Source organism: Brachycentrus maculatus, unplaced genomic scaffold, assembly GCF_059751285.1.
Source record: "Brachycentrus maculatus isolate JH-2025_06_01 unplaced genomic scaffold, ASM5975128v1 h1tg000024l, whole genome shotgun sequence".
In the NCBI taxonomy this organism is placed as follows: domain Eukaryota; kingdom Metazoa; phylum Arthropoda; class Insecta; order Trichoptera; family Brachycentridae; genus Brachycentrus; species Brachycentrus maculatus.
The window spans coordinates 912,899-933,456 of NW_028280778.1; the positions used below are offsets into that span (position 1 = coordinate 912,899).

At 29.7% G+C, this 20,558-nt stretch overlaps 1 protein-coding gene across 2 annotated transcripts in view; it reads left to right on the forward strand.

Annotated features, from left to right (window-relative positions):
- Nucleotides 1-20,558, forward strand: part of for (cGMP-dependent protein kinase for) — a 245,806-nt gene that overhangs the window by 54,813 nt on the left and 170,435 nt on the right. For both annotated transcript variants that reach the window (XM_088268829.1, XM_088268837.1), the window contains exon 2: nucleotides 7,500-8,581. In XM_088268829.1, the coding sequence (XP_088124955.1) occupies nucleotides 8,175-8,581 (407 nt within the window). In that variant the 5' untranslated portion in view covers nucleotides 7,500-8,174. The remainder of the gene's footprint in view (nucleotides 1-7,499; nucleotides 8,582-20,558) is intronic.

Here is a 20,558-nt window from a genome sequence, read left to right on the forward strand (position 1 = left end):
TGACAAGGTTCTTGTCGAAACTGGTTGGAATAAGTGTACCAATAAAAAGTGGTTAAAACAAAGTTGTTTTATTTTATAAAGTTTATAAAATGGGCCACAAAGTATCTGCGAAAACCATTCAAGAAATATAATAAAAATAATTGAATGTACGATGTATGAATAAGGAGAGTGTAATATTGCCATACCACAAAGTTAACAATGCTTCTAATATACAAAATACACAAATTATAACTGAAAAATAATTATATTTATAAGTGAAAACCCTTTAGTAGTGATAATATCATAGATTTGTTGAATTTTTAAATTGTTACCGGAACTTATGTAACCAATATACCAAATGTCTCCACATGTGGGAATAAAACAAATCGTCTTTTAAGTGATTCTGATTGGAAATATGCGTGAATCTAGTATTGCCATTAATAGATATAAATCAATGTGTATTTTTAACGCTTCCATCCATTAGCAAGTGTGTAGTAAGTAGTGTCGTGTAATCTAGGTGTCTCGTCTCCGCACTTAAGTGGTTTGTTTATGTCATAGAGCCACGGTCCTAATAAATTATTAATGTAATAATCATCGATAATGGTATTCTTGGTACATTTCTCTTGTACGAGTATAAGGTTGTTACCGATTTAAAAAAACTTTTATTTTTATTTATTTATTCTTCATTCTTCTTTAAACTCTCCATCTGCACCCGATGGTGCATAGGGCACTGTATCATATAAACGCAGTGTTATCTTGATCGTTTACACAGGAAGGAAAGGTGATCAACCCTCCGCTTAAGGTCCAGAGTAATATTGAATAAATATACATTAGAGTGAAAAAATCACTTATATTTATTTCACGCCGGAATTGAACTCAGGACCTACAGCGTGGTAGTCAAGTGCGCTAACTGTTACATTAAGGAGGTTCATTTACATAATATATAAATACTTACATCTTCTTACAGTATACAAAACATTTATTTTTTAAATTCTCTCAGACTCATTTGTCGAGTGTGTTCGTATAATATATCTTTAGGACAACAACTTACATTTTAGCCAGCCGACGACATATCATAAACTCAAAAATATTATTTCACTTTATTTTTATTGTATTGACATCTCAATAAAGATAAAGAAATAACCTCTAGTTGCACTTGATCGATCGTACCATTTTTTTATCGTGAAACAACACCAAAGATTTTAAAACGTAGGTTAAACTTAAACACCCGTTAAATAATGTAATTTTTAAACGTCACCTCAGCTGCTCAGTTAATTCCAAAATAAATGTTAGTGATCTATGGTAATCAAATTAACAGTTAACCGATAACTAATAAAATTGAATTGCAAAAAGCATTGCGTAATCTACGAATTAATTTTACTGAAAATTGAACGACTAAAATGGTGTTGTGAGAAAATATATTTGAAAGATTATCCGTTGGTTTGTTGAAAAAACGGATTACCGTGAAAAGTAACCTAATTATAATTATTTTTAATTACACGTCACACTAAACGCTTTGTTTGTTTAAATTGTGTATTCCAGTTTCTTTATAGATATTACTTGACATTTTTATCTCAGAAATTGACTGATTTTAACCCTTTATCGATCGATATTTTATCGTTAAGATGATGAAAAGAAATTTAAAATACAGTGGTGCCTCGCATAACGAACGTTGCGCATAGCAACCTTTTTGTTTGTGACTCACACAACGAATCTCGCTTTACACAACGGACTGTATTGTACAATATATAATATCCAAGGTCACATGCAGTCAATGTAATTGTACGATAAAACTTAACGTTTTTAACGAATTTATCAAACCTTAACTAATATCTTGTATATACATATGAAATAAAGACATTTTTTTGTAAGTTAACTCAAATCCGCGTTTGTCGTGCTACAGGTCTTGGGTTTCAATCCCAGAGCGGTCAAACGAAGTGATTTTTCAATCTAACTTAACTACAATCTAACCTTTTCTTTATGTATTAAATCAAGATAAAATTGTTTATGTACAACACAGTGCCCTATATATTTTTGAATGCAAATAAGGGTTACAGAGAGAGAGTAACTCACGGAAAAATAACATAAACAAGTTGAACTAAAAAATAAAAAAAATATAAACGTCACTATCTTTTATATGCTTTTGTACCATATTTATGTTACAGAATGAATATTTTTTGAACATGTATTGTTATGGGAAAATGCGTTTCACATAGCGAAATTGCTCTTGGAACGAATTAAGTACGTTATGCGAGGTATCACTTTAAAATTAAATCTTTAAAATATGTGATTTTAACAGACATTTTACTTGTAAAAGTATGTAGATGTAAAAAGTATAAAACACCTTTAACACGATTTATTAAAAGTAAAGAACACTCCTTGTGAATTTGGTATCTGCAGATAGTTTATACAATATAATAATATTATACAGTACCTGCGTACTTTTGTAAAATTTTATATAAATATGCTTCATCGCTCGTAAAAAAATAAACTTTGGGTGACTCTTACTGCTAAGTTTTACTGTAGTAATCTTCAGGTTTAACCAAACATTTGTTAATTGAATGCTGAACAGCTTTTTATACAAAATATCACCCCAAAGTCATTTGAAGAACTAGTTTCATCTCGGATTGATAATCCCCTATTAATAACTAATAATAATAATTGTTGGATTAAGGTTTTCATTGCTAAGCCTTAAAAATATTTACACAAATATGTGTTGAGTTATCTAACGTTCAATGCCAGAACCTTCCTTTTCATAGGAAACATTGATAAGTTCTGTTTTTCGAAATGTAAGTTATGTTATATATTGAAACAAAGAGACAAAATACTTGGCGAATGGTTATACACATCAATAATGTTTTATTTAAATGTCCGACTACAAAGTTGATGCTTTGAATATTTGAAATATTACATAAGTTTTTCTATTGTATTAAAAAAAAAACAATAACAATCTATTAATAATTTTTGTCAAATAATACTTGTTTTCCTCTTTGACGTGCTGCTGTTGTATATTTGTTTGAAATTCAAAGAAAAAAAAATATTTAGCTTATTTATTTTCATCCATTGGTTCGGCAGTCACTTTGGGGTAATATCTGTTCATTTTTTTATTTAAATTTTACATGGTAAATAAAGTATATATTTTAAATATTAAAATCAAACAATGATTTTTAGGGTCTCTTAAGTTATTTATTGCAAATCAATAAAAAAAAGTGTGACATTTATTTCACCTTGTAGAGGGAATTTTCAAACTACTGTCAATAGTTTGATAATGCCCTAATAAGGGGAAATAATTGTCACGAATTTTCAATTTTCAATTTTTTATTTTTATATTTTTATTTAAAAATTAATTTTAAAACAAAAATAATCCTAAAAACAAGTGTTTGATTTTAATATTTAAAATATACATAATGGAGTCAAAAAATGGAAATCAATAAATATAATAGTGGTATTTATCAAGTAAAACTGAAATTAAAAATCTTAATTTATATTTGAAAAAAATACTCATTTATCAAAAAATCTCAATTATTTTAATGTATAGGAATATTCGTAAGTACAATCGTTTTTTCCGCTTTTGATATAAGCGTTCTAACGCAGTATATATTGCAATACAGGTTTAATTTATCTGGGTATATATATTTTCTCACGTTTTCTCTTCTACAGGAAATACGTATTTTTCCCTTCAACCGTGCGGTGTCATTATTTACAAACTTGTAAAAATTAAAATCAGCATGAGTGAGATCAATAAATAAAATATAATGCCCAAATTCGTATAAAGTAGGCAGTCTAATTAAAAAATATTTAGAAAAATTAGTATGAAAAGTCGATTGGTAGGTATATCTATTAATATAAATAACTAATTATTTATCGAGATATCCATCAATTCAACGTTTTATCTTAAAACCTATTTTGGATATATTGTATAAAAATAAGTTGTCATATTATTTATAATATTTAATTGAACGCTGATAAATAGTTTTCAATTAACTATTATTACATCATGTTTATATGCGTATGTAACATATGAATTTTTATGTAGTCACGTGATTGCCCAACCGTTACAATATATTAATAACAAACCTTGCATGCATTTTTAATATCAATGTAACATTTCAATTATTGTTATATACCCTAAGGGTTCAGAATAATAATAAATGATAATAAATGATGATAAATCACAATTAATTATTTTTGTATTTAAATAAAACGATAATTTATGGTATGTTACGCATTATGTTTATAAATGATATGTTTACTGTAAGAAGATGTTAATATATATATATATATATATATATATATATATATATATATATATATATATATATATATATATATATATATATATATATATATATATATGTGTATATATAGTGTAAAAAATAGGTTGTATTTAATATAATATAAGCTAACTAAAGAATTTAAAAAAAAAGAATAAAAAATAAAGTCATGTAGAAAAAAAATGAGTAAGACGTTTTAAGCCAATAGTTATTAAGTAATATTTTAAATAAAATATATAATACAACAAAAATCTTTGTGGATGTAAACAATGTAAAAATAAAATTCGTGATAATGTTTGCCCATATTATTTAATTTATTATTAAAGTTAGTTTCGTTGTTAGTGCTATTAATTGATTTATGTAAAAAATATTCCTCGAAAACGTGTCATGAGCATTAAGAACAAAAAGATACGCAAAAAATGCTGAAATTTAAGGTACGATAATATATCGAAAACGTAACAGATTTTTTAAATGTTTTTACTGTTTTGATATGATAATTTTTTTGACATCTCAACATAGGCGAAGAAGAATATGGAAGAATGGGTATTTACAGGGCTTACGACCTGTTATAAGCTCTGTAATACCCAGACTTCCATATCTTCACTTTACACAATTGCAATATTCACAATTTAACCCATGATTGATAGCCACACTACTCAATTTTTGAAACTCCTACGCATATCATTCGGAGTAATTTTTACATTGAAAAATGTAAAAATAACTCCTTAGTGGAGAAAACCTAGATTTGTGAACAAGTATTTGGACACACTCAAAATGGTAAATTAAAAATAATCGTTTAAAACGTTTAAAGAATAAACATACGTTTTATTTTTTTTACTTTTTTAATGGTCAAATTATCTACAACATTAGGATTTGGTTGTGATGGGATTTTATTAGCAAAATTTATTTCGACGTTCGTGATTTAAAAAAAAGATATTTGCAGATTTGTAAGGCATTTTAGTGTAATTTATTCATAAATTGTCGTTTGTTATGTAGGTACTGTATTTTTTCAATAAATGTTTTTTTATCGATTATATCATTTATTATGTTCTTTACTTTTTTGCTGCCGTTTTCTGCGGAATCTTTTTTGTTTTTTGTAATATTTTTCTTAATTGTTTTTAATATATTTTTTTATACAGTTCAAAATATTTTAAATGTCATGTTTATTTGTAAAGTCAATTAAAATATGCATTATAAACCTATCAATCTATTATGCGGTTGTTAGGAGAGAATGTATAAAACATGGAACAATATCATAAACAAATAAAAACAATAAATTTAAATTTTATTAACTTATCATGCTTTTATGGTGAACCTCCTTTGCACCCACTGTAGTAGATAGTACTTTAGTAGGCTGTTTCTTGCTCCAATAAAAAAATGTTCAACATGAATAAAGCTCTAGTAATTTAAATAAGATATCTGAAGTTTCGCTGTCAAACCTTCAGTATTAATATACTGCTATAATAGTGATACGATTTCTACCACTCACTCATTTTATTAGACACGACCACGGTGTGTATTTAATAATAGATATGTATCGACTAGAATATTATTAACACAATAATGATATGAGACGCTTGGTGTCATGATCGTGTAAAATAAATTCATTTTCTTTTTTTGGTTGCGATACTTAGATTAGGTGTAAGTATTTATGCAAGTTCCAAGAATGGATCTGAATTAGTTTGTGAGAGTTTATTGACGTTTTTATTTTACATGTATACATGGTGTTACAAATAAACCACATTAATATCATTTATTATATTATATTTTTTATTAATTCGGCATTAACTTTGTGAAATGATATGTTGATTATTTAAAAAAAAATAAACACTTGATATTACCACTTAATGAGTTTTATTTCATTATACACGACTAGTTTCGAAAACAACAGATGTTTTCATCTATGTTCAATTTTCACCCGTAGATGAAAACATCTGTAGTTTTTTTAAACTACTCGTGTGTAATGAAATAAAACTCAAAAGGTGGTTTTAACACTTACCACTCTGTAGGCCAGACATTCTGGCCCGTGTGATTCTAGTAGGCAGCTCCGTGGGCCACAATGTCTGGCGCGGCGCAGGTATAACTTTTATCACTGATTTCTCTATCACCCAAGTATATTCTACCAAAAAATATTTCAGATAAATAAAGTTAATCTTAATTAACATGGTCATACGAATTGTCAGACAGAGTGTCCCGAAATAAGGGAACCAAAATATTTATTTTAATGGTAGAAAAACGTCGCATTTTTTTAAATTAGCTAATCAGTTATGAGAAAATATGGTCAGAGTGGAAAAGGTTAAACAAGTGTTAATTTATTATTCTGAGTTGTTATTTTATTATATCAAGCACTGGATTATTCACTCTGCGGATGAGATGTCAATTTATGGGTGTCTCGTCTTGATATGTAACACCTATCGTTCCTCTTTATATGAAAGAAGCTACTGTTAGCCATACTCACATGTAGAAGGTTCTGAGACCATTGCATATTAACAGGTTTCAATAATTAATGCAATATGCATTTTCAATGATGGGCAGAATGGTGAATGTTATAAAAGTCTATAAAGTGATCGCTTTAACCAGCTAAATGCCAGGTCGTAAGCCCTGGGATGCTGAGATTTCTATCTTCTCAACCTCTGTATCCTACATTCATCCAGTTTGTATTTGCTATTAGCTTGCCATACGTTTATGACAATTTTAACAGAATTATGGAAGAATGCCGTAAGTAGGGATCACCCTTATCCTTTTTTTGTACTGACTTTTCGTTCCGAGGTAAAATTTTAAAGGCAAAAAATGTCAAATGGCTATTGAAATTATATAAAAATCTATATTTCTACAGATGGTTAAGTTTTCTTATAAAGGTTTTACTTTGGAATTTTTTAAATATCCTCTTTTTTTAATAATATAGGAATCGATTCATGCCAAGTCATTATATCTTATACAAATAATATATTTCCAGTGTGATTTTGTTTTGCATTCTCTTGTTTTTCCGTTGTTTTCATTTTCGATCTTAAAAAAACTTTCGATTTTAAGAAGCAGTTCAATGTCAGCCAACTGTTATAATACGTTTTTATCGGAGAATTCACCACAAAGTGTCATAATATTTTGTTGAAATAATTATGTATTATGTTGTGGTTATTCTACGAAGTGCTAATATGTGGGTCACACGATGGCGATACGATATACTTTTGATTATCTTTTAAAATCTCGTACTCTCCTTAGCCTAATTCTTTCGCTTTCTGATTTCAGGTGACGATTCGCGAATAAGCTGTGAAGTGGGCGGTTACAAAGAAACTAGCACATTCGGATAATTTTCGGGAAAATATCAAAGCGCTCCAAGTGACTACAAGATTATTAATACACCTCGATACTGTTAGTGTGTCACAGTTGTTCGTTTTGCCGACATTGCGGCTTTAGTAAACAGTTTTATTTAATTTTGAACGGTCGGGCTTACAAGTGACTCGATTTCGGTGTAAATATTATATGTAGCATATAAATAAGTGAAAAATTATTGTATTAAAAACAATTGTTTTATTGGTTTTGAATTTAGTTACCAGGACGTAGTCAAAGGTTATTTTAAAATAAATTTTGTGCCATAACTATTTTAACTAACGCATATAAGAAAAACGTAATTTTTTTAAACATAAGTTCTAAAAGTAACAATATTGTGTTAAACTTGTAGGTGTTTCTATCGTAAAAGAAATTGAAAAAAAAATCATTAGTTTACAAGTGAACCGGTACATTTGTTCGCGAGTTAAATATTAAGCTACCAGGAGCACAGCGTTAAGAGTGGGTGAACGGTGCGTTTTTTTGAGTCGGTATATCTACCGTACATACAATAAGTGTGGTGTTTCGAGGAGGTGATCCTCGTTCGGTGAATCTCGTTACTCGGGTATCACCGCCAGTCATCCGCCGGTCGGGTGAATGCGCGTCTGTTTCGACGGCCTATGCTTCGCGTCGCAGCGCCTAGCTGAAGACGATGAAGCAGGCATGATAACCCTCGGCGCCGTGCAGAACGGCCACCCCGTGGTGGACCAAGTGCCCAAGGAGACGATGGCGTCTCCGCCAGACCTGCAGGCCCTGCTGCAGGCCAAGGAAGACCGGATCGAGGAGCTGGAGAAGCAGCTCCGGCAGCGGGAGGAGGAGATCCTGCAGCTGCGGTCGCACCTCGACAAGTTCAAGAGCGTGTTCCCGTACCACGTGCAGAGCCCCAAGCACGTCATCAGGCCACGGAAGCAGAGAGCGCAGGGAATATCGGCCGAGCCTCAGAGCGAATCCACTCTGCAGGAGTTGGCCCAGCAAACATTCCCCACGTTCGACAAAGATGAAAGGTCAGTTTTTTTTCAAATATTCAAATCGAAACACTAATTTGAATCTACTAAGGTATATTATTTGTATTTTATTTATAAAAAAAAAACATTTTTTGTTCTTCTTGTGAATGAGAAAAAGAGAAGAGTGTGGAGATCTTAACAGGTAAAGAGGAAAAGTCAATCGATAAAGACAGTCACCATAATTTTCAACACACAGTATTTCCCAAACATAACTTCAATGTCATATATTCAACTGCATTTTTACGTCAATTGATAATTTTTCACATCACCAGTAAGCGACTTTATTTTTTTCAAAAGGCCCTGTTCCTTGTAATCATCATGTATGATATTATATAATATATACATATAATCCAAAAGTTACACATGTACGTCATTGGAAATTGCTTATATATTTATAATAGAGTATTTACTAGAGTACGAGTACATGAATTAAATCGATATGAAATGAAAATATGAATAGTGCTGATTTTTTTCGATTATTTGAAATATTTTGCACCGGTTATAGGCGATCAAATTTAATAACGACTTCTTATGAATAATTCGTACTTTGATTAAGGAAAAAAAAACAGTCACCCAGTAGGCACATCTCTATTTTGCACCCTAACTTGTATTCTCGTACAATTATGAACTCACGTGTATTTTTTTCTAAATATAATATATTAGTCAATTAAGGACTCAGAATATGTCTTTTCGTTCTTTTTTAATGCTCAATGCAAACAGTTTGATTTTTTTTCTAAAATCTTTAATTTGGGTGTTCTTATAGCAGTATGCTTGGGAAATATGTAAATATTGTGTTAATGATTCAACCATATTTAAGTATGCTCGTATAATACAGTTTTATTTTCGTTATAAATTATTGCCATGGTATAATTCGTAACGCTAAAATAATATCTCATGATTCGAAATACGTAAGCCCACTCTATACAACTTTCAAAATCAAATGGCAATGCCATTAAATCGATATTTTTAATATTCGTCATTAACAAAAATAAAATAAACATTCAAATCCAGTTTTCATAAAATAAAATATGTTTTGTCACATTTTTAAAAACAAATATTTGTTTTTTACTCTACATCTGTATTTAAAAGAATAAATGTACCATAATTGTGTAGGGGAGAATGTCGTTGATAATAAAAGCAGAAGAAGACCTATGAAAACTTGACATAATCAAGTTTTTCGAATACTTGAAAGTGGCAGTCAGGTATCTGAATAATCGGAAGGTGTCTGAATAATTAGATGCATGAATGTGGAAGTGACGAAGATTGGTGTTGCAAGGGCAGATTAGTGTTGCGTTCTATTCTCTCTGCCTACCCCTGCGGAGAAGCGGCGTGACGATTAGTTATTTAGTAAATTAGTGTAGTGGTTAATACATGTATAAAAATTTATATTGTTACTACTTTATACGAGGGTCCCTAGTTTGTTTTATTTATTGACTTGGCGTTTAATTTGTAGAACTCCATTTTAATTTATGTATTTATTTTAAATCAAACACAGATTTTTTGAGTCTACTAAGTTGTATTTTATTAATAAAAAACACATAAAAAATTATATTGTGACAATTGTTTCGCCTTGTTAGGACATTATCAAACGAATGTGAAGATCAAATGGACTACGGTCCTTATGTAGCTATACAATTCTAAGTGACAGTTTTAACACGTGCAGCAATAATTTATGGGAGACAAGAGTAGCTAATGGGGGATGTAGGTATGTACCCTTATATTTATTTTCTGGGAAAGGAAGAATTTATTGACATGGCCATATTGAGAATTAATATTTTAAAGCTTAATACAATTGTTGGTAATATTATTTTTAAGAATTTTTATATGTAGATGTAATTATTGTTAGTCTCTTTGAAAGCACAAAAGCTCGTCTGTTTTTTGGAGAGGCAAAATGAAACTAGAATAAGATATTTATATCGAAGTTGTAATGTTTAGTTAAAAAGTACAAGTGTTTAATTTTTGGGCTAATATTAAAACAATTACCTTTAATTAAAATTGTTGTACATAATCATATTATCGATTGTATTACTCTATTCAAACATTCATTTACCGAAAATCGCGCAATGTAGTCATAACAATCCATAGCGTTTTGTTGCTATACCACCTTATTATTCTTTTATACGGACGAAAGCTCCGAGGCAACATGTCACTTGTTTTTCAAGTTCTGAAGAAGTCGGACCTATGTATATTAAATAATATCGGCAGTGGAAAACGAAAAAGGGGTAAGCTCAAATGTAATGTAACGTACCATAACTCAGTTTTTTATGGTTATGCTCACTGTGTTTTTCTGTGCCGAGAGCACATTTTAAAACAATTATTTTTTAATCTATACTAACGAAAATTGTTTATGATATGCAATCCTACTTAAGCGTAAATCATACTTTCTTACATTAAGATTTACTTTGTTAATACAGTACCACTATTAAAAAAAAATCTTTTCTACACGTGTATCGATGCATTCTGCATTATTTGTCAAACACCGTTTATGAAGCTTAACCTAATTTTTTTAGTTGTGTCCTTGAGATGTTGAAGAGGGGGTAGGAACTGTTTCTTATTTGTATTTATTTAATATTTTTTATCAGTGGAAACGTAGAAAATAGGGGGGAGACTTTAGCAACTGTCGTAATGTTAGTTTTGGGATTATTATTGTTTGTATTTTTATGAATTTCTATGTTTCAAAATGTTGCCGTTTATGACTTTTCGTATTAATAATTTTTAGGATTTGTACGTTATTGTTGTTATATTTGTCACCATCATCTACTGAATTGGAAGTGAACTCTTTTAAAAAACATTATTTCGTAAACATAATTCATGTTCACTGATTATTCTTTTCAATTTTCTGTAAGTCATACCAACGTATGAACTTCCACAGTCGCAGTTTAAGAAATAGCGGTATTTACCAAGTAAAACTAAAATTTAAATGAATTAATATTCTGAATTCTTAATTCTATCTCTTATCCGGAACAATGGTGCATAGGGCACTGCATCGTAAAGAAGCAGTGTTATCTTGATTGTTAAATACACGAAGGAAAGGTGATAAGCCTTCCGCTTTAGGTATCAGTCCAGGGTCATATTAAATAAATATTATACTGAAATATCACTTATATCAATTTTGACCCTCTTGGGAGGCGAACTCAGGACCTCCAGCATGGTAGTGTAGCGCGCTAATCACTACACAATGGAGGCGTGAATTGTATTACCACATATTAACTGCCGAATCAATTAATTAAATTAAATAATATTTCATAGGATGACTTTTTACGTCAAAGTGGGGCTAACGTCCTTTTAGCTTTCCAGCATCAGTAAGCTTAAATACAATGTACTCGTCCATACTTAAATAAAAGCAGGTTTGGTGGAGGAACCCCGTTATTTTGTGGACTCGGGACCCAGAACGAGATGTTCAAAAATACAAAGACGAATCTTATTAAGTGAAGCAGTGTTTCCTGCACAAAATTCCAATGAAATTATGCGATGTACGGGCTGAAGATAATTATCATATGTGCAAATGTGCATAAGGAAGGTTTATAAATAAGTACTAAGAATGTAACATAAGTGCAACTGGAGTCTACCTGGGTGACTTTGAACACTTTTTGTATTTTGTTTGCATATGCATTATTTTTTCTTGTAAACTTGGGAGTTTATTGTTATACCCAAGGCTTTTTTCCATGTAACGCGGTGGAATGGCGTTCCAGCACCTTTTTTCACGGATATACATATAGTTTTCAAAATTTCAAAATCAATTAGACAAAACAATGTTTGTGCTTACGTAATTACAATATGTTTTCAAAGAATTCGTCAAAATGATAAAACTTTGTATTGTAATGAATATTTAAATAATATTTGAATATTTAATATTTAATTTTTGGACTAAGTAGAATCCACTCAGTCCAAAAATGCAAAAAAAACGGTTTTCAAAAAAAATGTCCCTTACTGTGTTTTATGTTTGGACAGCCGTGGAGAGTGTGGGGTTTCATCTTCTCTACATCTCCCTGCAGAGAAAAGGCGTGATGGTAGTTGTATAATAAATTGATAAAATTGTATGACAGAAGAATTTTAATCGATTCGGTTTTTCGTTTCAAAATACTTAATTACAAAACTGATAGCCCTCAAATTACTATTACCTATCAACTAAGGAAAATATACTGCTTGCTTGTCAACAAATTATTTTTCAGTGAAATCATTCCAATATTAATTATCATATCGCTCACTCCTTTCAAGAACGTCATAAATAAAAAAACTTGATTTTTCAGGAGAACGTTTTTAACGTTTAAAAATATAACACAATGTACTAAAAATAAATATCAAGCCACTTATTGAACTTATTACTGTGCAAAAGATCTTTTTAGGTAAAACCTGAAGGTTTTTTCTCCATTTGAAAAATATTTAGTATATTTAAAAAAAAAATAAACAACACCTTTCCTTCAAAATGCAAAAACAACACTTTCAGCCCTGGAGCGGGTAAATATTAAGTTAAAGATGTGCAGCTTTTGCTGGGATATAGTACATTTTCTGGCCATTCCGAAAGCATGCACAACTGAAAATTGACGATTTTTGATTTATGACGTTCTTGAAAGGAGTGAGCGATATGCACTCTATAATTTCGAGAATTTCGAGGAATGACGAATGACGAATGAATTCGTCGATATTATAAATTTAGTCGTCAAGAATTGTAAGCCAAAATAAAATAATTTTATTACTTCTCGTTTGATATCTCAACATGGATGAAGAATGTTTAAAATGAAGGTATTTACAGGATTTACGTTCTGTCATAGGCTAACTAACTAACCAACACGCCGCTTTCCGTAGGGGTAGGCAGAGAGAATAGAACGCCATACCACTTTATCTTTGAAAACATTTTCGCCTCTTCCACACTCATGCATATCTCCTCATACATATCCGCCGATTATTTCGACTGGTTTTGTACTGAAAAAATAAGTTTTTCTTCGAAATGAATATAATAAATATAAATATAATATGATTTTGAAAAGAAAAGAATAAGTGAAAAATAACAAAATATTTATTCAATTATATTAAAAAAAAATAAAACACCAATGTATATTCTAAAAAAAATGTGTGCGGAATACACGTGTGGCTTTTCGCGCAACCGGTCGCATACTTAATTGTCTACACTGGAACATCTCATAACGAATAATTCGCATAGCAAGCAAAAAAAAATTAAAAGTTGTTCTCGTAACGATCAATATTTCGCATAACGAGTTATAGAGAAAGGGCAAGTCCCTTTTTCACGACATTCATTTGTACGTCGGGAAAAAAAACTAAATTAAAAAAACAAATAAAACTCACCCCTACCTAGACTCCATACCAAGGAATATTTATTTTTTATTTACTTTGTTTTTAAAAAATAAAAATAATTGTAAAGCGAACTCCCTCTCTAAACACAAGTATCTACATTATTAGAGAGGTAGAAACGTTATATTTGAAATGTTTTGTATATTTACCAACTATGCTTCCAAAATTACCAAAAATGCTTCGCTTAAAGAGTAAAATTCTTTAACGAATAATGCTCGCTATAAGAAATTCGACTGTGTTTGAGAGTACGCCCTTAAGGTGATCATATCGCAGGTTTCATATGTTAACATATCAAATCCGCCTGGCCTTAGGGAGTAGTCAGTTTAGCGCACTGAGCCGGCGACATATCTTCCGTCTAATGGCGTCCGAATTGGAAATGATTACAATTAATGATATATTTATAGCCTCGAATCACGGAGTGTGCAGCATCCAGCAAATTGGCGACAAATAAAAGCTGACCTCAAAGCACGGATCGTATTAGAGTAATTATGCAAATTGTTCTTGAAATAGAGCACCCGATTGCGGAGGTCGCTGGCAGAATTCTCCATTACCCCATACAAAGTGTAACGCGAATTAAAAACCAGTTTTCTAAATTTACCGCGTTTTTTCGTGATAACAAAGTGTTCACATCCATGTAGGTATTAACTCAATATTTTTTCTGTAATATTCTGTTTCACAAATGTCATACAAATATGGTGTCTTGACTGTACACAGAAATTCACCCACAAGGTTTCAGTATTTTCTCGTACCTTGAAATCCACTCGCAGAGATTTTCATCTACCCGTCTTTTCGTCAGGACAATCACTTCATCACCATCGAAACAATACTTTGCGCTCGCTTAATTTATTGAATATTTAAAACTGCTGGTGTAGTGCAAGGAAAAAAGATGCGCAATAATCCTAAAAACAGAATAATTATTGCCTAATCTCCCCCTCCGTCTCCCACCGTTGTGCTGTTAGTAAAATTAGTTTTTTTTTTAATTTGCCGATAAAAATAATCGATACGATCTATCAATCGTGTCGGCCTCGCAAAAGTCTCAAAACCGAAACTCGCTTTCTTTGTAGAAGGTACTGTTTCTATCAACCGTTTATGTCTCATAATATTATGATAAATTAGAAAAAATAACCCGTAAGTACTTATATTGTTTCAAAATAAACATCGTTTTTGTCATTAAAAGTAGATACAAAATAATGTCTGTGTACGTTCAACTTTATCTCCTTATCGAATGATAGATTGTAATCCCCGCCTGATAAAGTTATTTATAGCTGATTGTCAAACAATAAAAATATTACCTTTTTATTTATCTACACGTGAAACGGCAAATACACATTATCCATTATAAGTGATGATATCATTCCTGATTGTTTTTAATATCAGTGGATGAGGAATTAACACAATCGTTCAATTACTGAAAATCCTTATGCTTTAAATGACCGATAAAAATATATATATATGCAAATGAACATAAATATAAGTAGTTATTTATAATTTATTATTAATAACTACTTATATTAAAATATAAAATTGATAAGATATATAAAATTGTTTATATAATGAACTGTTAAAAAAGAGGTATAAAAAATTCATGTACTGTTTCAGGCTATATATATATATGTATATAAATATATATATATATATATATATATATATATATATATATATATATATATATATATATATATATATATATATATATATATATATATATATATATATATATATATATATATATATATATATATATATATATATATGTATACATATATTTATATATATATATATATATATATATATATATATATATATATATATATATATATATATATATATATATATATATATATATATATATATATATATATATATATATATACATATATTTATATATATACATATATATATATATATATATATGTATATATATATATATATTTATATATATACATATATATATATATATATATATATATATATATATATATATATATATATATATATATATATATATATATATATATATATATATATATATATATATATATATATATATATATATATATATATATATATATATATATATATATATATATATATATATATATATATATATATATATATATATATATATATATATATATATATATATATATATATATATATATATATATATATATATATATATATATATATATATATATATATATATATATATATATATATATATATATATATATATATATATATATATATATATATATATATATATATATATATATATATATATATATATATAGAAGTTTAATAATGGGCAAAATGTTGAATGTGTATAAAGCCATAACCTAAGCCAGCCAAATTGTAGGTGGTAAACCCAGGAATGCACAGATTTCCAACTGCTTTCGTGTAAAAATGATAGATGCTTTCTCTCATTTGAGAATTATTAAGGTAGAACATTTACCAAAATAAGAGTGTCAGAAATGAAGACTCTAAGGAACATATCTGGCAAGAGTCTACGGGATGGAATAAGGAACACCAGGATAAGGGAAATTTGCGAGATCGAAAATGTCGTTAGGTGGGGAAGGTAACGAAGAAGACAATTGTATGCCCATGCGAGGAGAATGGAACCATCCAGACTCCTGCACATTGCACTGCACGGCCAGCCCCAACGTAGACGTCACCTTGACAGACCACCAAAGAGATGGACTGACAGCTAGAAATCGACATTGCGGGAGGCTAATCCCTCTTAAAAACAGTCCACAAGGCCTACACCAAGAAGAATAATAAGAAGAATAATTTATCCCACATAGATCTAAGTTATGATACTCGTAGCAGCTCATTTCTCCAGTTCGGTCAGAATTCATATCGCTCATTCCTTTGAACAATGTCATATATAAAAAATCGTCAATTTTCAGTTTTGCATGATTTCGGAATGCCCAGAAAATGTACTTTACGTTTACTTTACTTTACTTTACTTTACGTTTACTTTACTTTACTTTATAGAAAACGTACCAGCAAAAGCGGCATATTTTTAACTTAATATTTACCCGCTATTGAAGAAAAGGTATTGTTTAATATATTTTTGAAATATACTAAATATTTTTCAAATGGAGAAAAAACATTCAGGTTTACCTAAAAAGATCTGTTGCACAGTAAAAAGTTCAATAAGTGGCTTGATGTTTATTTTAAAAACAAATATCAAGCCACTTAATAATCAAGCAACGTAATTTTGAAAACATTTCATTATATTTTTAAAATTGAAAAACGATCTCCTGAAAAATCAAGTTTTTTGATATATGACGTTGTTGAAAGGAGTCAGCGACATTATGTCTCCTAGTTCAGTGCTTCGGTATATAGACATACATAATTATGATACTATAAATATTAATACGCCTGTCACAATCGCGCTATGTATTTTGTGACAGTACACAAATTCATTGATATGCCCTTGCTGTTTGCCTTTGGAGTGTACCTGATAGGCACATTTGTTTCTGGAGTGGCATGAACAGCTCCATATTGTGACAGACCGTGATAATGTAAAGTGGTCGCATTATCGCCGGAAATTGTGGTATTGCACTCAGAATAAAGCGTTACACAATATCACATTATACGAGTATCACATTCATTGCAAGGCGGATCAGATTTTATTGATTCATCTAAGTTTTATTTATTATTTAGATGGAATTTACAATTTTGCTAATACAAATACAAAACATTAAATTTACAATACAATAACAATAGAATACCATGAAAATAATAACGATAAATACATAAAGTATTTATGATTTGTTATAGATCAAAATTTTCCGCCTCCGTATTGTAATGTTCATCACGCTTGGCTAACGTACTGGAGGTCCCGGGTCGATTCCAGGGTGGGGTCAAATAAATAAAAGTAATTTTCTCTCTCTAATATTTACTCAATATTACCTTGGACTGGTACCTGAAGCGGAGGGCTGATCAACTTTCCTTCATGTGTTAACGATTAACATGACACTCCGTTTATAAAATGCAGTACCCTATGCACCATCGGTTGCGGATGAGGGTTTGATGAGGAAGATAGATCAAATTAAATTTGGAAAAATAACAAACCCAGGAAGACGAAAAACATATTTCGACGATAATAAAGTAGAAAATAATAAAATAACCAGTTATAATCAGTTCTCAATTTCAGTCTTTTCTTATTATTATTTAATATCTCATCAAAGATGAAGAAGAATATGGAAGTCTGGGCATTTACGGGGCTGACAACCGTCATAGGCTGGTTTTAGTGATTACTTTACACACGTGTAATATTCACCAATTCCACCCATTATTGACAACCACACTACTCAAATTCTTGGAAGTTCTATAAATATGAACCGATTCAAAACCTTGTTCTTGAATCACTACAACTTCACTACAGACATCTATTGGTGAGATGTAAAGAAGCTTTTTTTTACTAAGCAGAAACTCTTATATTATATATTATATTATTAAATTATCAATCTTTTCTTTTCAGGTAACTTTCTACGGAATTATTTCTTTAAAGGGTTTTTTGTTTTTCCCTATATTTTGTTATAGCTAGCAACATTAGACAGCTTTTCGTGCCTGGTCAACTGTAAACGGGCGCCCAAAATCTTGTGCAATAAACGGTGAAATTTTGCTTTTTTTAACTTGAATTTTCACTTGTGAAATTTTAAAAATTATCTCGTTGCCGGGTACTTTGCGAATACTGATTGCAGTTGAATCATTTAATTTTTTGCCAGACGAGTACATATCATATTGATATAAATTGTATGTATAATTATCGACTGTATGTGCAATAAATGCATTTATCAATCGACGGGCAATATCATCCGGCAGATTTTGGCGAATGCTTTAATTTGCCTTAGCTGATGTACTCGTTATTTTGAGAAATCTCTAACGATTTCAATGCCAAACGATGTATATGTATTTGACGCAAATACTTGTACTGACCATCGACGAATCAAATCCGGATTTACATGTCCATTAGGTTAATTAATATACATTTTTTTTCATATTTCCTGGAGTATTGTTTTATTTTTAATTGAAGAAATGATTTATTTGCCATAATACGCTGTCAATTTGCGCAGATTTCGTTTAATAGTTACATCGCGTGACATGATATTCCGGTCATACATAGGCACCCGATAAATCTTAAGATATTTAAGTTTTATACTTTATTCATAGATACGTTGCAATGTGAAAATAATTTAAAAAAAACATTAAATTTTTATTATTTAATATAGTCACAAAAAATATTCTAATTCAATTCGATTAAAAGAAATTTCTACTTTTAACGTATCGTGTACTAGTTACGGTGTGCCTCTCCAAAATAGAGACTTAACTCTCGTACTTGGAGAGGGACGTTAATTTTTATGCTTAATTGATGATATAATATTTTTTCTTAGAGATATTGAATTTATTTTGAGCATTTTTTTAATATTTATGTTAAAATAAATATTGTTATAAATAATGAAACTACCCAACATTTATAATTTTTTAAATATCACATAATAATTTTAATATTAAAAAATGGTCTTATTCAAGAAAGTTTTTTAGATTTCTTAAGTATATGAGGGTTTATAAGCAATCTTGAAATTATCCATTAAAAATAGTTATTAATTTCAAAATAAAGTTAACACAAGTAAGCTACATCCTAAAAAAATTAATATTTCGTTTAATCTGTAAAGTATCTATTTACATCTAGGCTTACTTTACATGATTTTACATGAGAGTAAAATGCTATGTTTAAATTTATCCACTAAGAAAATTTTGTCGTTTCCTCGAATACATATATGAAGGAATACAATAATGTATAATTTTGTGATCATTACTCTCTCCTGTAAAGTAAGCCCTGATGTAATTATGCACATTATGGTTTAAACTGACGAAATGCGTTTTTTAACCGTCCATTAATAACTTAAAAACGGAGTGAAAATTTTAAGATATTTTAAAAATATAATGGTTGATATATTTTAGTAAAACCTGTTTTTTATGTTCCTACTAATACTCTTTTTTTAATAAATTTACTAATTTATTCATTAAAAGATACTTTTATCAAACCTTTCCCGGCATAGCGTCGTAAAGGATAATTAGGTAAACTTATGATCTGGAAAAAAATGTAAGTTTGACTAGTCCAAGGTTACTCCAAGGATTGTTCCGAAGTACCTATATGATTTTATTTATTTGAGTGTTTTTATTGATAAATACGATATTTCCCTAACTGGCATCTTCGATATTTTATTGGGAAAAGATAGATAAAAAGTCAACATTGTAACTGTGGTTTAAATTAGGTAGTCAGTCTTCCTAGTGCAATTTTCGGCACATTTATTTCGGCAAGTCCTATAAAATAACGTGGATTGATCGTTCAAAATTAATGAAGTATAAAAACGTTATGCAAGACCATGGCAATGGCCCTGATTGGTCCGTTCTCTCGTGAGGGCGGAGCTTCTGACCCTGTTCCTTTTTTAAATGTAAATTATTTTCTAGAAAACGTTTCGTTCACGTGTTAGTGATACCATAACAGAAAATATGAAGATAATTACTATGTTCTGATAAAACTGGGCAGGTGAGTAGGTGCTCGGTAAAAATATTATTAATGGATTATAAGCACGTATCAAAACATTGAAATATTGTTTTTTTCTTCATTATAATTATAAAAAAAAACCTT